The sequence below is a fragment of the Ambystoma mexicanum genome, chromosome 8, assembly GCF_040938575.1.
Source record: "Ambystoma mexicanum isolate Mex_15411 chromosome 8, UKY_AmexF1_1, whole genome shotgun sequence".
NCBI lineage: Eukaryota > Metazoa > Chordata > Amphibia > Caudata > Ambystomatidae > Ambystoma > Ambystoma mexicanum.
The window spans coordinates 1,658,977,589-1,658,999,207 of NC_090929.1; the positions used below are offsets into that span (position 1 = coordinate 1,658,977,589).

At 44.8% G+C, this 21,619-nt stretch overlaps 1 protein-coding gene across 1 annotated transcript in view; it reads left to right on the forward strand.

Annotated features, from left to right (window-relative positions):
• Window positions 1–1,430: 1,430 nt before the first annotated feature.
• The window catches only part of DENND10 (DENN domain containing 10), a 236,386-nt gene continuing 216,197 nt past the window's right edge, over window positions 1,431–21,619 (forward strand). Inside the window, exon 1 of the mRNA XM_069611927.1 lies at window positions 1,431–1,673. Coding sequence (XP_069468028.1) covers window positions 1,631–1,673 — 43 coding nt within the window. The 5' untranslated portion in view covers window positions 1,431–1,630. The remainder of the gene's footprint in view (window positions 1,674–21,619) is intronic.

The following is a 21,619-nucleotide window of genomic DNA, read 5'->3' on the forward strand; positions in this document are numbered from 1 at the left end:
TATATATAATACTCTATAGCAAGCTTCTATATGCTTTCTTTCTACCTTGTTTACTGCGTATTTACAGTTATTGGTCAGTAAGTTGCTTCATCTTCTTTAGATATATGATTACTTTAGCTTTAGGTACATGTTACTCTTAGTGCTTCAGTTACATTGTTATTTCTAGGTATTTTCATATTGTTTCAGCATTGGTTCATATATCTTCAACATGACATCACTTTCTCTTAGTCAGATTTCACTTTAACGTCCATCCATAATATTCATTGAAGCATTCTGACATCTTGGTACGCAACATCCTTCCATGTAGCATTCTTCCATGCGACATCATTCCACACTTTCCGTGCAAGGGTACATTCTGTATGGGTGTCTGAGTGCATACCGTCTCTCATACACCCGATGTGGTATGGGAACAATGCAGGAGATCCCATTTACTGCTTTTCTCCGACAGTTCCAGTATGACGGTGGTGAGGGGGCGGGAACAAGAAAGATAGCGTCTACCTGCTTCTCTACATTCTCTTGCCACAGCTTCTTGTATTCACACACTTGGAATTGCCTGGTAAACTCTCCTGCCAGGGCTTGTATTCACACACAGAAGCATGCTGGCATAATAGAGGGTACAGGAACTGGGGTGCTTGCAAGTAATCCTGCCCTCAGGGTTAAGGCTGGGTCTGGATTTCTCTGTGCACCTCCAACCTCAAAGCAGCCAAGAGGAAAAAGGTGACTGACGAGGTGAAAGGAGGGTAACTGTGGAGGAATGTGTGGGTGGAGTGAGAGTAGTTGTGTCGAGAAGGGAGAGAAGTAGTTGTGTGGAGAGAGGAGAAAGAGAAGTAGAGAGCAAAATTGGAGGGTGGAGGTAGCTAGTGTAACATCGGAGGTATAGAGTAGGTAGTGTGAAGGAGACGTAGGAGAGGTGGTAGGTGGGGTAAGAAGCAGAACAGGAGAGTGACAGACATTGAGAGAGGAACATCAGAGTGTGGAAGGCACATTCAGGGAGTGGTGCCTGAATGTCTGGAAGGCACAATTACATAACATTGGAGAAATTAGAGCATGGACCGGCACTAGATTGTTCCCAGAGGGAGTTTTAGATATTCGTTTGCCATTAGTCCATCGCTGTCAGCTAGGCAGTTTTTTTTAGGCGTTGTAATGTTTGTTAATAAACGGAACTGTAAAGCGGACTAGGCATCACTTATAATGTGGCGTCCCAGTGAGATGGAACCATTGCTAGTAACACCCCTGGGTGCATCCCTTTTGATGGGCAATCCTCCCAAATGGTTAAATAACCGATAAGGCATGGCTGCACGACACAGGGTGGCAATGATCGCTATGCACAGCATGGAGCCTGCGTGCAGGGCTGCTGCTGGTGCCAGGGCGAGCGGGGAGGAGCAGGAGGGCCGGGCCGGGCCTTCCTCCCCCTCCTGCCCGCGGACGCCGGTCATGTGCCTGAGCCGGGCCCGCGGTGCAGGGGAGCTGCCCTGGCCGGTTCCATCAGCCCCGAGACGTGCCCGAGCTCTGCGGAAGGCGTGTAAGGGGCGGAGCGGCGCCCCCGGGAGGATGGCGGGGGACTAGGGGGCGGGTCTAGGAAACGCCGAGGCTTCTCCGGGAAGCAGCAGGCCTCTGGCTGGCCCGCACCATGGCCGCGGACACCCAGCTGATGCGGACTGTGGCCCTCGTCGGTAAGGCCCCCCCCCCCCCCGGGCGAGGGTGCGTGGTGGATACTCCGCTGATGCACCACCGTGTGGGCATGATGCTCTCATGCCACTGCTGGCCACTGTCCTCTGCTGGCACTGGCAGTGTTGTGGGCAGTGACTGAGCTCCCCGAGTGACACTGCGCTCTCTGCCTTGGTGACACCATTCTTTGCTGGCACTGCATGTGGGTTCTGTGGCACCATGGCCACTGTGTGCGCGTTAGTGACACTCACTTCTGCTGCTGGCACTTTGTGGGGCAGTGGGTCTCCTCTCGTGGCAGCACCAAGTCACATACTGTATAGAGACTGCTGCTGGTAGGTGAACTCTACTGGCAATGTGTCTATTCTTGACATTGTTTGGGTTGTGAAGCCTAGTGTGTGCTGTTGACATGTACTGTGTATGCATTTTCTGATGAGCGCGCGTTCGTCTGGACTGGCACTGTAAGTGGCTCTGTGCTGGTGGCACATTGCTAGATGCCAAGCCTGGGGCGTTGATGAGGGCAGTGTGTTTGTAGTGCTGATGCTTAAATATGTGTTTAATATGGAAGAGTCCCCAAGATTTATTATATGGCAGCGCCGTGATACCAGTTTAGCCCCTAATGTGTGGCATAGTGAGGGTGTCGGATCTAATGATTTGAGCTTTGTAATTGCTCTGTAAAGTTTTATTATGTATTAGCAAAAGTTATATGTGAGATGTCTGTATGTAGTGTGAGGTGCTAGGAGAGGAGATTTGGGAAGGCTACTGATATTGAAGTTTAATGGTAGACTGAAGTCTGTGTTGCTGACCCAGAAGTTTAATGGTAGAAGAAAGGCTGTGTTGCTGACCCAGAAGTTTAATGGTAGAGTCTGTGTTCCAGTCTGTTGTTGACCCAGAAGTACCAGTTTTTGGATATAGAGTCTTACTGTTATGTTACTTGGCATTTATATAGCGCCTTATATATCATTGGTATGACCTCCAAAGCGCTGGTAGCCAGTGGTGGAAATGGAAAAAATGTGGTGGGGTATCCCACAACACAAGGGCTGGGGAGGGGGAGGAGTTTAGAAGTTTGGGGGGGTGCCCAAGGGGGTGTGGTCTAGAAGGCCGGGGCTCGTAGTGGACATCCAGAAATGCTGGAATATTTAAAAAGGAAAACAAAGCGTCTGCTACTGCAGCATTGTCTTTTACCGCGGCTTTGGGTCGCAGCGTTTTTTTTTTTTTTTAATTATTCCAGTGCGGTTCATGAGCTTGGTCGGCTGACTCTGGCCTGATCCCGAGATCCGGCTCCATATCTGGTGCCGGATCTTGGATCCGCCGAGAGCCGGCCCAATGACTAGCACTGCTGGTAGGTTGAACGCGGTCGGGAACCGTTGTTCAAGTCAGTAGAGAGAGAGAGAGAGTTGTATGGTGCGTGGGTGCACCGGATATGTGTGCAGATGATGTAATTGCCGGATGGTAGCTGCATCCTAGCGTTAGGCGTGGTGCTGAAGATATCAGTTGGATGTGTGCACTCTAGTGGGTGGACACTCAGACTGGGTTCTGGCTGCGTTAGGCCTGAGGAACGCCTATGTGAACAGCTAGGCTAGCTGTGTTTTATTAGAGTGATGAGGTGTTCATGGGGTCGTATTCGTAAGTGAACAGCTAGGCCGAATTATCAGGTGTATAGCTGTGTTCTGGGTCTATTTTTAATGGCAAGAGCAGAAGAGACTGACCTTCTGTGTGCAAGCTCCTGATTTTCTTGATTGAGGTGTGTTGGTATGAGTCATCCAAAATGGTTCCTTCTATCTTTCATCCTGGTTTTTAAGGTTGTTCTTTGCTCCGGAAGATGTTCTCTGTCCACGTCTGTGATGATTTTTTATGTTGTCAAATGTGCGAAGTGGTTTGCCTTTCTGTTTTGGTTGGCCTTGGGGAATGAGTCTGTGATGGCTCTTGTTTCAGATTGCTCTGTATGCTTCAGTCTTTAATGGTGGGGTGGTAGTTTTGTGACTAGCCAGGTTTTAAGGTATTTTCTGAAGACAGGGTGGTACGTCTCTGTCCACATACACCTCAGGATTGAATTCCTGGGACTGGAGGCTCCTGGTGTCCAAGTCTCCACTCGGGGGAGGGGTAGGAGGTTTTATGTCCACCAAAGTCGATTTCAGAGGAAGCTCAGACAGTCCAATTTTGCATTTCTCCAAAGAGCCTGGAGACCTGTTCAGCAGGTTGCAGCAAACAGAATTGTATTTAACACACCGATTGGAACACAAAGCAATGGCTTTCTCATACTGTAAATGGAAAATCACATACTCTTGCCCCAAAAAAAGTAGTTTAAATCTCTTTTTATAGTGACTGGGTTGCGCTTCTTCTTATCACCACACTCTGACATGGCTCCTTCCAATCGAAATTTATTTTGCATTCAGCTTGTTAGCTGGGCAATGCATGGCTTACATGACTGTTATCAAAGGGTGGTTCCATGGGTGTATAATCTAGCATCAGTCTCTGTAGGAGAGCGAGGAGTACTCATAGTTTATAACAAACCGTTTATAAATGGTATGTTATTTGATATTTGATATTGGGCTTCAAAGCGCTGTTGGGTGAAAGGGCCTTTGGAAGACCAGTCTGTGTGCAGTCTTCATTGGCTCACAGTGGTGGCAAGGATCAGTTTCAAGAGCCTCTGTATTGTCCACAAGGCTTTCTGTGGCCTGGGACTGCGCTACCTCCAACTCTCTCTTCCTAAGTATCTCCTTTCTCGATCTCTCTGCTCATCTTCCTCCAACTCTCTGAGGATCAGTTGCTTTTCCAAGCAGAGAGTTGGGGCCAGATCTCTTTCTTCAGCTGGGGCCTCCACCTGGCACAGCCTCTCTGCCTCTCTAAAACTTGGGCAGAACCATCTACAGTTCCGGAAGCAATTCGATACCTTCCTCTTTGCTTCCACTTCCTCTCTTCCTCTCCCCTGCTGATAACCAGTCTGTTCCATGCACTGGTTCACCTGGCCACCCTATAAACCTGGGCCCAGGTCCCTGCCTGTCCAGTTGCACCTTGCACTGCCTCTTTGCTCCCCCAGGATTTATGGTCCGTATCTGTAACCCTCTCCTGCACTTATTAGCTACCTGTTGGCTGCACTTCCTGATTACCTACATTGAGCCACCCTCTGGCTGCACTTTTGATTACCTGCACTTCTCCTGTCCCCACTCTTCCCCTTTTGCACTTCTCCCCTTCACTGCGCTTGCGCAATCTGAATGAAACAAGGCCTAATAAGATTGCTGTTTTGTCCTCCACCTGTTTCCCCCTCCTTTTCGCCCCTAGAAACCCTTGTGTATCATAACATATCATATTATATCATGGAAGTAAAAATAGCATTACTTTGCATGCGGATAGTAAATAGAATTAGGTGACTATTCATTTACTAGCAGAGATGACTAGTTCAAAGCATTATAAAAAAAATCAATCACACACAGTTCAGGCGCACAGATGGTTGCTATGTCAGTGGCTATGTGACAGACCAAATTTTACATGGGACTATGCTGTATTCTATGGGTTGCAGTCCAAGAGGAGGAATGGGTATTATAAATAGTCTACCATCCACTAGGGGAACTGTTTACAATTGATGGCTCTGCTATATTTTACATGCATAAGGCATACACACACAGAATAAGATCCAGTCATGGCAAAACGACCTGCAACCCTGCACTCCCGCCCAGGCCTCCAGATAAGGTGCGTACGAGGCCTTTTTATGCATGAAAATCTTGTAAATTACGACAGCTTTATTATTTTCCTGTGTATATTTACACAAGTTTAAAGCAGATGGCAGTGCAAAGGTCAGGTTGCTTAACACAAACCAGAACGCTTCTTTTGATTATTATCTACATGGATGTCATTGCAAGCCATGGATAAAAGACTCTGAAACAGAATCGGGGTCGGACTGGGATAAGAAATAGGCCCGGTCACCCAAAAAAAAGTGGCCCACCCCTCTCCTCACGACCCTTGACCTGACCTCTGATGACATCACCGAAAGTGATGTCATTTGACCCCACCCCAAAGTGACATCCCGGGAAGTGATAAAACATTACTTTTCACCCCTTGACAAAACGGGAAGTGGCATCAAATAGCATTGTTCCTACACTAAATTACTGTGAATCCAAGCAGACGTCCAAGGCTAAATTATAATGTTATTGTATAGCACTTACGATAAAGTTCTTTTTAATAGAACAAATATGCATACAATATCACCCAACCTGCGTTGGTACTCATTTATCGACCTAAGAAAGATGAAAGGCTTTTTGAAAAATAAATGTAAAAAATAAAATATATATCTTCTTTTTTTACATTTTCTTTTCTTTCAAACCGGCCCAGCATGGCCAGAAACCGACCCCCACTCCACAGGGACGATTTCGGCCCGGCTGAGGGGCTAATCCGACCCTAAACAGAATGTATTTCTCTGAAGCATTTCAAAAAAAGAAACTGCACACTGTGATTGAAGGAATGGTTTATTTTCATTCAATGTCTGCTGTGTTGATGCCCATGGAGCAAACAGAAGCACTCTGCATATTTATTTGACTAGCATTTTAGGATTGTATAATTAATAAGTTTAAAAACAAAGTTGCAATTGCGAATTAACATCTTGTAACAAATTATGCTTTTCTTTTCAGTGAAAGCAAACCAGTATTTCACAGTTGTATTTTCAGAGTTCCTGTGCTGTGTGCATAATCATGCGAAGGCAGATCATTTTTACACTTCTAATTTAATGTACACTCTAATTATAAAAACAGTGTGTAAAATGATGACTATGCATGGTCTAATTTACATCCATTCAACCTGGCAGTCAACGGGGTACATTACTATAAATGGTCAGTGGCAGCAGTCTTTGCTCAAGAGTGAGTGATTGTCATTACACCAATCACAGGTATTCTAGCCTCTCAAATCTTCAAGACTACAATTAAAACATCCAAAATGCGACTCTCCAGGAAGTGCAAGCGCTGTTCAAAAACAAACAAATGAAAGATACATTTGTAATTGAAATAGACACTTTAGCTAAACCTGTTCCTGTGATAATCCAGATAGGTATTTAACTTTATGTAGTGCTTCATACATGGTTAGTCCATCACCTAGGCACTGTGATTATTATACCTCTGTTGATCCTCAGTTAACCGACCTCTGAAGGATGTTCGCCAATAAGAAAGCTCAGCCGGTTGAGCACTCATTGCTGCGATCTGTGCGTGATCTGTAGGTTGCAGGTTTGAATCCCGGCAAGGCCAACTCGGCCTTTCATCCTTTCGAGGCCGATAAAGGAGTACTGAGTTCGGTTTGGTGATAATTGTGATAACTATGTTCTATTTACAGCGCTTTGCAAAAAGCGCTATTAACCATTTGACCATGAGATTAGATATGGAACTTAGCATGGAGTCCTTGCCTCCCTGCACTTTTGGATCATAACATTGGCATACCATTAGGTAGCAATAGCTCCAGGAAATGAGGACTTTCAATAAACATCAAAAGACAATTCTGCTATCGAACCTCAAAACACACAATACAATTCATATTTGCATTACTATGTTATTGACTAGGTTTTTGTGTTTTCAACATTTAAATATATACTGGAAGATCAAATGGCAAGACCTTGGAGAAATAATGAAAGGTGTATTCTGTCACAATGCAGAAAGCTGCCGCATAGTAATGATTTCAATGCAGTTTTTGCACACGTCGGCTGGATGTCACATATATTGTACTCTCTCGCAAAGGAGAAAAGTCATTTTTACTCTCTTAAAATCACATTTACTCTCAAAGTTTTAAAATAGGGAGTAAAATGCTCCCACCTTCAAATCTTATCTGGAGCACTGCTCCCGCCCCTGGCCTATTGCATACAGGTCCCACAATGCACCTGCCAATGCCTCCTTTCATCCTCTTTCTTTGAATCCCATGTGCAGCAAAACAAGCATCTGTGAGTTGGGACATGAGCGGGAAGGGATAGGCAGTCTGTAAACTCCAGTCAATTACCATGCGCAACAGCTAAGCATTGTGGGAGGCAAGAACAGTTGGTCCACAGAAAGGGCTACTTGAAATTTGGAGCTGCATGTCACCCATTTTGCTTCGCTTAGCATTCTGGTTGGCAGGCTGATGGATGCCTCAAATTCATTCTACCATAATCTGGCGCTGTGCTCAGTGGCCTGCTGGGAATTCTGTCCATTGGGGCAGGGGAAGAAGGCATTTGTTTAAACTTGTTAAAAATAATCTTTTCCTAAATCCATCTTCCTTTCTTATCTACAGTGTTAGATTTTAAAGGCAGGCCTATGGTCTTCTGGTTTGGTGGCAGTGGCCTTGCTTGAGATATGTTATCAAGGACAAATGTTCCTGTGGGGAAACCGGTTCCAAAGCCTAACATTTATTAATATAAAGCTCACATTTCTCTTTATAGTCTGGCAACTCATCCAATCCAGGGGTAGTTTGAGAACCTTGTAGTACTTTCCCTTAGCTTCTCGGGTCTACCATGTTGCATGACTCATTATGCCATCCTCCCACTTCCCCAGTGTCCATTATTATGTGACATGGCCACCACATTACTTTGGCTAACTTGAATTCCTATTCATATCTCTGCTTATTTCATCCTGTCTATGGGCTACTTGCATAGGGTTAAAGCATGTTGTTTTGTACACATTATGCTGCGTTATATAACATGCATCATATCATGATATCTGTTCTAACAGTTTACATTTCTTGGCATTTGGTCGGTTGTTGTGGTCAACAAATCACCCTTTTAGTTTTATTTGGGTTTACGTTTGTCATTTTTGTCTTGTGCGAGGTAGGTGCCAAAATCTGGTTTATTTGTGGGGGAAGTTTTGCTAAGTTTGTAGGTGATTTAGGGAATAGTCTCTGTAGTTGAAGTATGTGAGATCTGAGTTGTTAATAAGTTCCAAAATGGAGGTGCAGGGTCATTTAGTTGTTAAAGGTGTTTAAAGGCTGAAACCTTTGTGTACTCCATGGGTGCTGCTGTGCAGCCTGACCTGAAAAGTGTCCCTGACTTTTGATCCGGGAATTATGTAATGTCGCCCCCTCTAATCCAATGCGTTTAAGTATTTTTAGCAGGATTTCTTGGTTGATAATATTGAATCCTTTGGAGATATTCAGAAGAATTGGTGCACTGTGTGCGTTTCCATCAGCTTTGATTTTTAATGTCCCACAAATCTAGGACAGTGTAGCTTCCAATCCTCTGCTCTGAATAAGTGTTGTAAATCATGTAAGAGATTGTTGGTTCATTCTCACCTTTGTGGACTCCAGAAGCCCGTAGCATCTCTACACTGCCGCAGCCTCTTGTTGTAGTCTGGTGCTCTATTCCCCTCCTTAAATGCCAATTGGCTATAAGCTCTCACTCTTTCTTCCTCTCCCCTTCCCCCCCTAACTTCTCTGACCCATCTTCTATTTCCCAGGCACCAGGAGTTCATCGATTGGGAAACGAACAGTGGCAATTCAACAGTTTTGGCTTTTGTTTAGACACAGGGATGGTATCCCAGGCTATGCTGTAAGGGTACTAACTGACCATTAAACCATTAGCTCTCAGGAGACTCCTGTGAAAAAACCCATGCAGCTACTTTGAGGTCAAAGTTTGAGTTGACGGCTTGATAAAGGTAGCTCAGAGATCCCAGGATGGTGTGTTTTGTTAGGGGCAGGAAGTGGGTAGGAATAGCTATAATGATTAACATGGCCACAGACAGTCAATGAGTGGTTAAATAACCGTCAGTACAGGCATTGTGTCCCTCCTATGTGTCATCTCTCCCTAGCTTTACTCCAATGCATTTGTTTCGGGTTGTATGTGGCGCTAATGGGTGTAGATTTGAAAGGGAAGCGCCCCCCGTCCCCCTATGCCAGTGGACACTCTTAGTTACTGACTCAGAAACAAGCAATGGCTTGTTTATTGTGAATCCAATGATTGCTACTTGATTTTCTATAACTAGATTTTGTTGTTGTACAATAACCTGCTAATTCTGCATAGATGACTGTTGTAGTCATTGCCATAAACTTGTATGCCTGATCCATTCTGTCTCGGGTCTAAGTGAACGTCTTTGTAATCTGTCATGTTTGGTGATCTTTCGGTTATTGATGAGACTTGCTCCAAGGCATAGAAACATAGAAACATCTAACTACTCACCAGGATGTCCATCCCACAAACAAGGCATCCGAGGAAGAGGTGTTATCATTGCAGGGCAGGGATACAGAAAACAGACCGACGGGTGATGAAACAAAAAAAGGCATTGGTGAAAGCAAGGAACATAACATTTGTCCTTCAAATCGAATACCTTTCCCCCTTGATCTGAGATACACACAACTATCTGTGATGCAAAGTCTTCAGCTCTACGCCTGGAAATAGAAAGACGCGAGTAACAATACATTGAATGCCCTTATTGGTATTTGGAAGGCTGGGTAAACTTGGCGCATGACCTGAAACCTCTCTGATGTGCCCTGCTGTTGATTGCAAGAGCAAGCTGTCATACCAGACTCCAGAATTTCTGTGAAGAAATTGTTAGCTCTTGTAGATTTAGGAGAAGTTGGGAATTGTGTGTACCCCTGATTTGTGACAGAGCAACAGTTTCCTTTGGAAGAGAACAAAAATCCTTAATTGGTGAGTTCATTCAATGAGCCCAAACAAACTTCCGGTTTAGTTATTTACTATACACAAAGCTAAAGATAAATATCAAGTCGCAAATAATAGATTTGATTTGATATCTTACTGGGATTTAAACTGTACACTGCTGCCCTGCATGGACGCTGGATTCTCTGGTGGATCTGAAAGGTAAGGGGTGGGGTCGTCCAAGATGGCTGCAGTGTTGGTTGGTGCAGATTGGAAGTGCCTGGGCACTGCATGCAGGTCTGTTTCTTGGTGGTCTGATTTGAGGGCATAGAGGTCTCTGTGTCCAGAACAGAGCCTCGTGTGCCTCTGGTTCCAGAATGCATCATTGGGGGTGGCATCTAAATTATAGAGGTGTAGAATTATGTTTGTTGTCTTCAGGAGGTGTTTTAAAATTGCTGTGTGTGTGTGTGTGTGTGTGGCATAGTTGGTCTGCATATGGTGTGATTGAGCATGGAAAATACGTTCCCGTGTTTGGAGGTAAGAGGGCAATTTGGAGCATCCCGCCAATGTCAGGCGCAAGATCAGTCATCTACATGTTACAATTGGACACTATGGGGCAAGAACACAGGACACAGCAGATAACAAGAATCCCTTGGTTCAGAAATCTTGCTTGCTAGGAGGGCATCTGGCGTGGTGCCTCGCTACCAGATACGATTTTGCAGTGGGAGTATTTTACTCCCAATTTTTTAAAGATGGGAGTAAAATAATGTTTAACGGAGTAAAAAAGTCATTGACATTACCAATGGGAGTATTTTATAAGCGAGTAAAAATACTGTAAACCTGCAATGTTTTTGTAATAAACACTTCTCTGCAACTAGTTATTTATGCACATTAAAAGATCCATTTTACCACTTCGGATCAGTAATAATAGTCGTTTCCTAGTCTATTAACATATCCAGGAGCCGGGGTATGGGCCCTTATGTGCCCTTTTCCTATTTTTGTTGGGAGTATTTTTACTCTCTGTTTATATTTTGGGAGTATTTGCCTAATTCTAGGGAGTAAAAGTGACCGAGACATCCATTATCTGTAGGGCTGGATAGTTGAGATAGGGAACCTGTAAAAAAAAGGGTGAATGAGACCCCCATGGGAATGAGGGTAGGAAAAGAACTTGTATGAGGACAGGTGCACAAGATTGGGGGAACACTGCTCATAGTGTTCCTAAAGTCGTTAGTAATCGTGGTGATTGTGAGGACCAGTGTGAACTATACATATGTGCAAAATTATATTTGTTTGAGGTGGGCACATGCAACACAAACGCCTCCCTTAAAAACAACTAACATTCAGTAAATGTCAAGAATCCAAAGGCTTACTGTTACACCTGAAGGGATATCCGCAACCCCTCCCTAACCACGGAAGCCGAAGGCAGTACGCCCCTCCCACTTTGGTTGTGCACGGGTCCCTGATGCTTAGTAGACTGGTCACCACGAGACAGCCAATGGGGGGGAAGACGGTTAGGGAGAGGTTGTGGATTGGTAGGGGGAGTTTAGGATCACCGGAAAGAGGGTTAGGGATGCATAAATGGATGGGTATGAGGGAGTTTGGAAAAAACCATTCAACCTGCAAGCGAGTATCAGATTGCCCAATACTCTCTTACTTGAGTCTGATGCCTACTTTCAGTACCTGTCCACCCAATGCTCACAAACCTGTCCTGCTCCCTGTAGCCTGACTTCTTCCTATCCTTCCAAACATACGAACAAATAGATGCATGTGATGTAGCAACATAAATACATGATGGAGAGCAACACCACCTACAACAAGCCATGCATGATGAACCCACAATTCACGTGAGGCACTTGTAACGTAAATAGTCAAGGTCTATATATCATGCAAAACCATATCCTGATTCAGTTACGTTACCAAACATGCACTGTTGCCCCAGAGGGCTAACATATATGGATCTCACAAAATCTGTTCATTCAGCAGATAGTCCCAAACGATGTCCTTTTCCTTCACAGGACCTTTACAAGCCCCCAGAAACGGCCCCTTTCTCTCCCAAGGCAAATGCCAGAGTTGGGGGAACAGATTGACTGTAAGCGCTATTAAATGTTGCCCTGTCTCATCACAGGACTAAAATGTGGAAATACAATATTCAAGTCCTTAATTCTCAAACATACGATGCACACAAACGGGATTCCCTATTTCCCTATTGCACCATTTTGGTGCCGTACCACTGCATCAAGATGGGCGGTTACGGTGCGTGATCGCCCATCTTGATGCAGTGACCCACTGGCCCGCAGGTTTATACAACAAGAGCCTATTGACTGAGCGCATCAAACATATTATATGCTTTGTGATCACCACACACGCCTTGAAAAAGGCCCATGTTGGGTCGAAACACATGTCGGCTGAGTGTATTAATATAACAAATATAAAGCGACAAGACTGCTCCAATTCTTTGTAAAATCTGTATACAATCATACAAAGAGTCAATACTTCAATCAACCAGCGCCCGGGTGATACCAGTTCTTCAACCCAAATTCACTCTATCCATCGCCAAGACAGAAGAGCAGTGTCTTATGAGAACCCCATGAACGGCAGCAGGTTCTACTTAATTTCATAAGATCAGTGCAGTGATATGTGACTTCTGGTGCTCCACACACCCTTCATTCACTTAAATAGTTAATAAAATAATATTAAATCGAAATGAAGATATTGAATGTTAGAACGATGAAACGAATTAAGAAAAGTAGAAATTATGCATCTAGAAAAGGCCTGAAAAGATGCATAGTTTTGCAAACGACCGATAGCCAAGTGTTGCAAAAAAAGTACAACAATTGCATCAAAAAAACAAACTTGAACTAAATAAATGAAATAGTTGCATTATAGCGTGCCAAAAAATGTGGGGTGGGGGGGAATTGTACATTGATACTATATACCACGAATAAACAATCAAAAAGGCATTGATTGGGGCTAGTAGATGGCTGCTTTTTAAAGGCTGCCCTCTTCTCCACTCTGCTGTTCGGCATATGACTTGGCACTTGTGTTTTAAGGGTTGGGTTTCCCTGTTAATCAGCCATATTCCTGTAATCCTGTGGGTTGCCAGGGGCAGGGCCTGAAGTTAAATCGGGCGGCCGCCATTTTGAATGTCAGACGTACCTTTTAACATGTAGATTTTCCAGACACCCACCCCCGCTGTCAGCCACTGCAGTCAAGCCCTGCTTCATTCTGTATGCTTCTCTTCCCCCAATGTCTGTTTTGGAGGCCTTGAAGACCTTGCTTTCGTCACAGGAGAATTTCGGCACACCACTATGCTAGCATGAATGGGAAAGCATTTTTCCTTCGTTTGCAGCGAACGCATGTACATTTTCCTCTTCTCTTTTCCGTAGTTGGGGACTGCAGTGTATCAATTTGAGTCCCGTGTAGTTCAAAGTTCTCGAGCGCTGGGCTCTTTGATCTCTTTGTATCCCCACACAATTGGATTAGCTTTAGAGCTTGTGATTATGTTCCCTTAAAAGCTGATTTTTCTTTCAGTGGATTGGGTCTTCCTAGATGAAACTTCAGCCTTCCTCCAGCTTACTGGAGTTACTTCCTAGGGTTTCTGGTACTGCCCCCCCTTTCGGTCTTTGGTTGTTGAGGGCCCCGGAGCCCAGTCTGTGACTGTCTCCTGTCCAAAGGTAATACGCCTTGTCACAACTCTCATAACCTCTAGCAAATAGATTGTGGTAATGTGTTGAGTATTCACACTGCCCCCCCATCTGCAAATTCATAGATCTTTGTTACACACGGGGTACAATGGATGAGAGTGCCCATGTGAGACTGAGGCAATGTGAGAAAGTGAAGTGGGACCTTTCTGGAAAACTATAGTGGTCAGAGTACAAGAAGCACCACAGCCATTTATGCATTGTAAGGCCTACTGCCCTCTCTGCCTAACCAACATTTTCAGGTTTTCCTTCTATCTTAAACTCCAAACTCAAATCTCCCACTAACGGCCGCCACAGGACAAACCGTTTACCTATCATCAAGCTGTGAGTAAGATCTCCTATTTTAGAGCTCTCGCATTCCCCCACATTAGTGACTAACCAGACCCAAAAAGATGTTCTCAATGAGATCTCGTGCTCTCTCCTTCGGATAACCTACTCTAAAGTGTTTCAAACCCATACAAAGCAGATCAGCACTCGGAAACCTGGGTAGTTCCAGCCTGCACCCATCAACAAATAAGGTTTGGCATCGGCCAATCCTGCTCTACCCCACTTCGGCCCCCATCTTCCTTCGTACACAGCTATGTTCAGCAACACCTACAAAATTGGCAGAATGGCACTGTATAAGACCAATTTACACTACAAATAGCTTGTGAGCCGCTCAGCCCCTGCTTACATGAAATATGCAACAAAGAAAGTTCTCATCGGTCCTTTCAGGTCATTTCCTCCCTCACTTGTAGTGTCCAGCCTAGCCACACCCTAGTTCCCACTATTGTTTAATTTATATCCTTCATTTCTCCCCCCTCCCAACCATCCCTTTTTTTTCTCATCCAGGAATTTGGGGTATCCTGCGCTTTACATTTAGACTTCTTAGTATAAAGCTCAACACCAGACTTTCAAAAACTGCTTGCCAATCATAATACATGTTGGTGTTGTATTGTTTGGGCTGTCTGAATTACTTTGAACATTTCTTCTTTTCTACCATTTGGCATTTTTGTTATTTCTGTACATGATTTTATTAGATTTTCAACAAACAAACGTACTGCATCTCCAAAAATGTCCAATGTCTCAGAAATGTGTACCACCCAAATGCAGGAAACATACAATTCATAAATTGCAGACCACTAGTTTCTGCCCCCCACCACAACCCTGATAGAAACATCTAATAAAACATATAACTTCCCATTGTATTTGAAGATGACCCGTATGAGCAAACTTGAATTCAAACATGTATTTCATATCTTCTGGTGCTCTGAAGTGCAGTCCCCGCCAGTGCAGTGGGAAAATACTTGTTTGTATCTGAATCGGCCAGAGTTGTCCCAGATGTTAAGCATACGTTTGGGACACCTTGCCAGTGGGCTGGCCAGAACTTTTGTGATTGTCGTAAATACCCACCCACAGTAAACCAGCTCCACATTGTATGAAAAGGGTATCTATTTCGGTCTCATGCTGAAGACCACTCGTTTTGGGGGCTCAAGTGCAAAAAACGATTTTAAAAACGACCGATTTAGAAAGACCGCTATGAGAGGTCTTTCTAAATCGGTCTGTCAGCCCATGTGACGCACACGAGTGCACACCGGGGCTTACAGGCATGAATGTGGTGGGGGATTGAGTGTGTATTGTTCTGGCGAAAGCACGCAATGGGGAGCGGGGGAGAAAGGAGCAAAGGGGGTCTCGTGGTGTGAAACCCCCCAAATTCAGGCTATTTTGGCTTTGTGAGGGCCGCACATAAATGACAAAAAATAAATCGACCAGTTGTGTGCAAGAATTCCATGTAGCAGTAAATGTTGTGTAGTATCATAAATTTAACAAAATAAAGTTTACTAGGGATGTCCACTTTCCATGCAGACATCAGGGCTTCAAATCCTTATTGTTCCAATCTACCTACGTTGGATTCGCAATTGACTCTCTGTTTTGATGGAGGGGGTGGTGTAAAGCTGGTGGTCACTTGATAAAGTGTCGAGTGTGAAAAACCAGAGGGTGATTCACAAGCTGGTCCCTGAGGATACCGTACTCAGGTGGCCAGGGAAAGGCCATGGCTTTCGGATCCCAGCAAGTGAGGATCACCTGGGTAGAGGGTCCTTGGGGAGTGGGGGAGAAGCACCTGATGGTGAGACATGGTATCCCCCCTTTTTCCACAACCCATCTAACCCCTATCACTACTTATTTCATGGGAAACTACAGCTTCCATAATTCCTCCCCACTTCACATTGTCAACACTACGGAGCCGAGGAAGATGAGGAATGAGGCCAGGAAGATTACCTCTACTGACTTGCAATGGCCCTGTCCCTTTAATGAGAGCAGGCAGAGTCAGGCACGTAATCTTAACTATACACACCTGCCACTTGTTAACACAGCCCGTCAGGATAAAAGGTGGCGCGCACAGGCAAACTCTGAGCAAGGCTGGGTATGAGAAGGAGCAGCTCATTCAGGGTTGATGCAAACCAGGCAATGGAAGGCCAAGGGGCTGATCTGCAGTTGCAAATAACGAGAGAGAGTCGGGCGCGTATTCCACACCTTCGGGAAGCCGTAAGCATTACAAGACCTAAAACCGAGGGAGTAAGGAGAAACCTTCATGGTATTTCAAAGCGGCCCACAACCCTCCTCGATGAATGATGGAGTTGGGGAGGAGCGGAGGAGGCGTTGGTAACGGTCTTGACTGTTACATGAAAGGCATTGAAAAAAGAAACCCAATTAACTCGACCAGTGAGTTATGAAAGGGAACAAAAGCCTGGTTTGTGTAAAAAGCAAAGGAACTGTAACCAAAAGTTGAAGGTTGTGGGTGTGCCAATAAAATGCATAATGCAAAGGACAATTGCTGAATTGTGAGGAAAGTATACAAAATAACAGTGGTCCTGCGAGGCGGAATCGCACATTTGAAAATATATGTGAAATGTTCTGAGTTGAAGTGTATTAAAACGGGAACCGAAGGCAAGAAAGTAACCGCGATCCTGAACAAAAGTTGAATAGCAAAGTATTTGAACTCTGAATATGCCAAGAGGGCAACATATGAATTTTGAAAGGCCAAGTGGGCAAAGAAAGAATAAGAAACGACAAGTACCAAGAGGCATTGGTGTTTTGCGAGAGGAGGAAGATTGTTGATTGTTGAATTGTTTAAAGAGAGGTCGAAGTGGTCATGCAAAGGTCTACGTAAAATCCTTGCAGTTTCGAAAGTCTTCGACAATAAAAATATATAAAGACAAAACGTGGGAAAGGGAACTCTCACCTCACAAAGAGAAAGACAGGCTCGAGCCCGGCCGAGGGAAACCTGTGCTGGACTGTGGCAAAGTAAAAGTCAAGAGCGAAACTGTGTATTTATGACAAGGCAGACGAAGCCCAAGGTACTGATTCAACTGCCAAAAGCTGGAATCCCAAGCCTGAACTGTTGAATTGTACCAGTAAGCCAAAGTGTGCAAGACTGATAGAACTGTGCCATCCACCTATCCTTTTTTAAGAAACTCTCGATTGAGACCTCGTGCTGCTAAACATGGGGAAGTGGAATTGTTACCCAAGCCATTCTGACATTTCTTTTAAGACACTGTTTTTCCTTTTGTATTCCCTTAACACATTTGTCACTTGAGAAGGAGGGCAAGGTTCGTTTTTGTTAGTTTACATTTCCTATTTGTTTTTTGTTTTTTGCATAGGCCTTTTTATTTTGACTAGACTGGCTTGGACCTATTTGTTCAATGGCCGGGACTACTCCCATTCTAGAGTTAGGGCCGGTTAGGATTTCTACAAATACAACCAAAATACCAAAATAAAGGTTTACGAAACATGCATCTATTATGTCTGTGTCTACTATTGATACCATGACTTCCTTACATGAGGTAACACGTTGACCTTCAGCAGAGTGTGTGTTCTGACAGCTGTCTCAAGTGTTTTACATACTTGACTCTGATATACAGATGGATCTGCTATTTGAACACTATTCAGAAAGGGAAGTCCAATATCCTTAAAGGATTCTACTGTTTCTTCCTGCCCCATTTCATCTGTCACCCTATGTAGCTGCAACTAGCAAAGGCCTCAGCAATTAGCTCCCCGGATATGCAACCGCCCTTATCTAGTTATGTAATCTCTCTAATCCAATGAGAGCCCTCCTCTCTTTTTCCCAGCCAATCCAGCACTTTGCCGGTTTTATCCATCATCTTGCACACGCTACTTCTAACCTCCAAATGTGCTTGTTTTGTTAAGTCCATTGCCACAACCTTATATTGCTCTCTTAATTTCAACCATGTAACTCAGTGGTGTTATAGATCACACATTTCTCTTGCAACGTCATGGTATCCTTCTCTAATTCTTCTCAAGTTTGTATGCTCTCCATGGACCTTGCAGAAAGAATAGATACAGCTTTCCTCCTAATTATAGTCTCAAATGCCTCCAATAACGTCTCAAGGCTGTCTAGCGAGCCAACATTACGTTGGAAGCAATAATTCGCCTCGTTCTCAAACTTTCAAATATTTCTGGGCTACCCATGTGGTATGCATAGATGTGCCAAAGAACTCTTTCATTTCATTCCTTCTCTCGGACACCCTACATCGGCGCATGGGGATCAGCGACCTTGTCCTACACTGGTTCAAGGCCTTCCTCGCAAACCGCCAGCATTTTTTTCAGATGGACTCCTATAGATTGGCAATGGTAGCCGTCACCTGTGGAGTTCCGCAGAGTTGCATCCTCTCCCCAGTGATCTTCAATGTATAAATGGAGCTGCTGGCAGCTGTGAGGGGTCAGAAATGAGAGGCAGACACAAAGCTGTCATGTTTTCAACATTAGACATTTTATTAAAGAAAACGGGTTTGGCTAAAGGCCTTTCTGTCCCTATCCATTGAAACTAACTAAAGATCAGTCTGTGTTGTCTCATCAAAAGTAGGCCAAAGTTACTTGTGTCCAACTCATATCTGACGCTCAAAATAACAATGAACAACATTTCTCTGTTTTAAATTCATTAAAAAATGTAAATTTAAAAACAACAATCCTTGTATCCAGGGGATGGTTCACTTCCCCTGAACTGCTTCAGGTAAAATATAGAAAGTGTTCAGTTCAGACCATAGTTCCATAGTTCCTTTAGGAGTGGTAGAATGTCCCTTTCCTTCCATTTCTGTGGACCACCAAACGTTTTGCTTTTATTTTTGAATCCGACCTGCTCTTTTTCCAGTGCAGTGAAGCCTTCAGCCCATCTGTCCTGGGGAAACTAACATGTCCTTCAGGCTGTCAGCACTGGGAAACATTATTTCCCTTAGTCTTGTTAGTTTGTTGCCACTTTTGGTAACTTATCAATTTGGTAATTTTTTTACCATTGTACAATGCATCTTACAATGCAGTACAATGGGGTACACTTTTTATTTTGTCTTTCTCCAACACTCTGAGGATTTTTGGGTACTCTAGATGTCCCTAAGGGTCGCGCTGGTGGCGGCAGTGACTTATTTTACTATTTCTTGGTGTAATTTGCTTTAGCCTTACTGCATTTACCACGTTTGGCTACCTACTGTGTCTAGTGTCCAAACATGGCCATGACGCAAAGTTTTCATTTGTCCCTTGGCCATCTTGTCACTAACCCTTCTTCCTGGCCTGTGAGGCCATGAATATCCTTCAATGGACTTCCAGTGCCTGGGAAAGCAGGGGCCTTTTGCGGGCTACTGCAGGGCCATGTATTTTTGCTGCCAGGAAGTGGGCTGGGACTGTCTGGCCCCAATCCACAAACTGGTTTTTGTGTGTCTGAGTGTTCTCCATGAGCTGTGCCACCAGTGGTCCTTATTGGACCGCTTCTGGGGTGTACGTGTGTGTGCCAGATCTGTCATTGGCTAGTGGGCTTTTTGCTTAAGAAGAGGACCCCAGCACCCATTCCAGAGAGATCCTGGAAGAAACCAAAGGAGCCAAGTATCCTGTCCAGCTACTAGACTTGCAAGGTGACTGTGGAACCAATGGAAGAAGGCCTGGTGAGCAACTTCTGCTGCTACCCTGGTAGATCCCCATCTTGTAGGTGATCTCCAGCAGCCCTGTGAAGGAGCTGCGAACCTTGGAGTGGAGGGAACATCCATTCTCGACATCAGCTCAGAGTCCTACGAGGAAGAGCCTTCAGAAGTGCACCTGGACCGCCCAGTGGCTGACCATTTCCGAGTTTGGGCTATTGTGTTGCAGACGTCGCCGTTCTGAGTTGTGGCCTGGAACATGGGGGATTCTCAGCCTGTGCTTTAAGACTCTTCTCTGCAAATGTTCGTGGTCCTAGCATCGAAGGCACCTGAGTTAGGAGGCAGTCAACCGCAGCAAGTGAATCCCATTTCGTCACCGTGCATCGGTTGCCATCGTCCAAAACTGCTTTCCTGCATCCAGTCCAGTGCTTAGAGACCCTGCATCGAGTTTTGCTGCATTCTCCAATCTGAACCTTGCACTAGCGTTTGTCGCCGACCGTAGAAGTGCTTGAACTGGCAGGCCCTGGACATCAAGTGCTGAAGCTGATGGCGGGAAAATCGATCTCTGACCCTCTTCAGCAGACCTGCCAAGTCCCACGAAGAATCGTGGGTGGGGGGGTGAGTTGTAACAATACTTACTTGAACCCCTAACTCCATTTTAAAAGTTTTGCTAACTTTAAGAAACTTTTGTAATAGTTTGGTTTTGCCCTCGCTTGTTCGCGCAAGCACTCTGAAAGTCGGGGGCACTTTTGTTAGAACAAACTGTCCTATATCACTCTACCACGTGAAACTGTTCATTGGACGCCAGAGGCCCTACCTTGATTTTTTTTTTCCAGCTTCACAAAACTGTATGGAACTTTGAACTTTTGGGCACAAGGCTCCATGCATCTCAGGGATGGACTTCTCTTTTTTAAAAAAAAAATATTTATTTATTAGCAGAGGTACAACAAAGCACACATGTCAGAGCGCATTATTCAATAGATACATTTCCAGTATACTGTTCGAGTGGAGAGAAAAAGGAAAGACAAAAGAAAATACAATGCAGTAGTCTAAGGGAGAGGCAGATAACTACATGATAGCTTAACATTCAGAAACACTCTTTTTGTATGTAACCACATCTTTTCCCACATATGATCGGAGATGTCTAGGTTCAATTCGTCTGCTCAGTCAGTGCGAGCTTTGGAGGGTTGAGCAGAGGTCTCAGCTAGTAGTAGTTTATACAGAGAGGAGACGACATCGTGGGCGCCGCTGGAGTTGGCTACGTGGGCGACCCCGGGGGTATCGGAGGGTTCGTCAGGAAAGGTAGGCCACCTAGCTCGAAAGGCAGCATGGGGCCTATAATACTGTAGCATCTTGAGGGCGGACCCGGAGTGGCCGCGTTTCCAGGACTGTGGGTCAATGAATTTCCCAGCGGGGAAAAAAAATCCAGCCCAGAGTTCCCCAGTGTCGAGCCAGTGCTGTGTCATGCATGGGCTCCAACCCAGGAAAGCCCCAGACAGGGAGCCATTTATAGTAGAGATTTGATTTGCCTGCTCTGTACAGGAATTGGCTCCAGGCGAGTAGGGTGGCCGCGACTGGGTCAAGTGGAGAGTCGGGTATGTAGTTACGATGGAATATTAGAGTCATGAGATTGATCTTATCAGCAGCTAGAGTCTCCAATTTTATGTGTGGGCGAACTAGAGGGCTCGGGTACCAGTATGTAGCATATTGGGCCTGTGCAGCCGTTCAATATAGCATCAGGTCCGGCGCCGTGAATCCTCCCCTTTCGTACAGGAGCACCATGTCCAGCCATTTTTTCCGGACCGCCCTGTAAT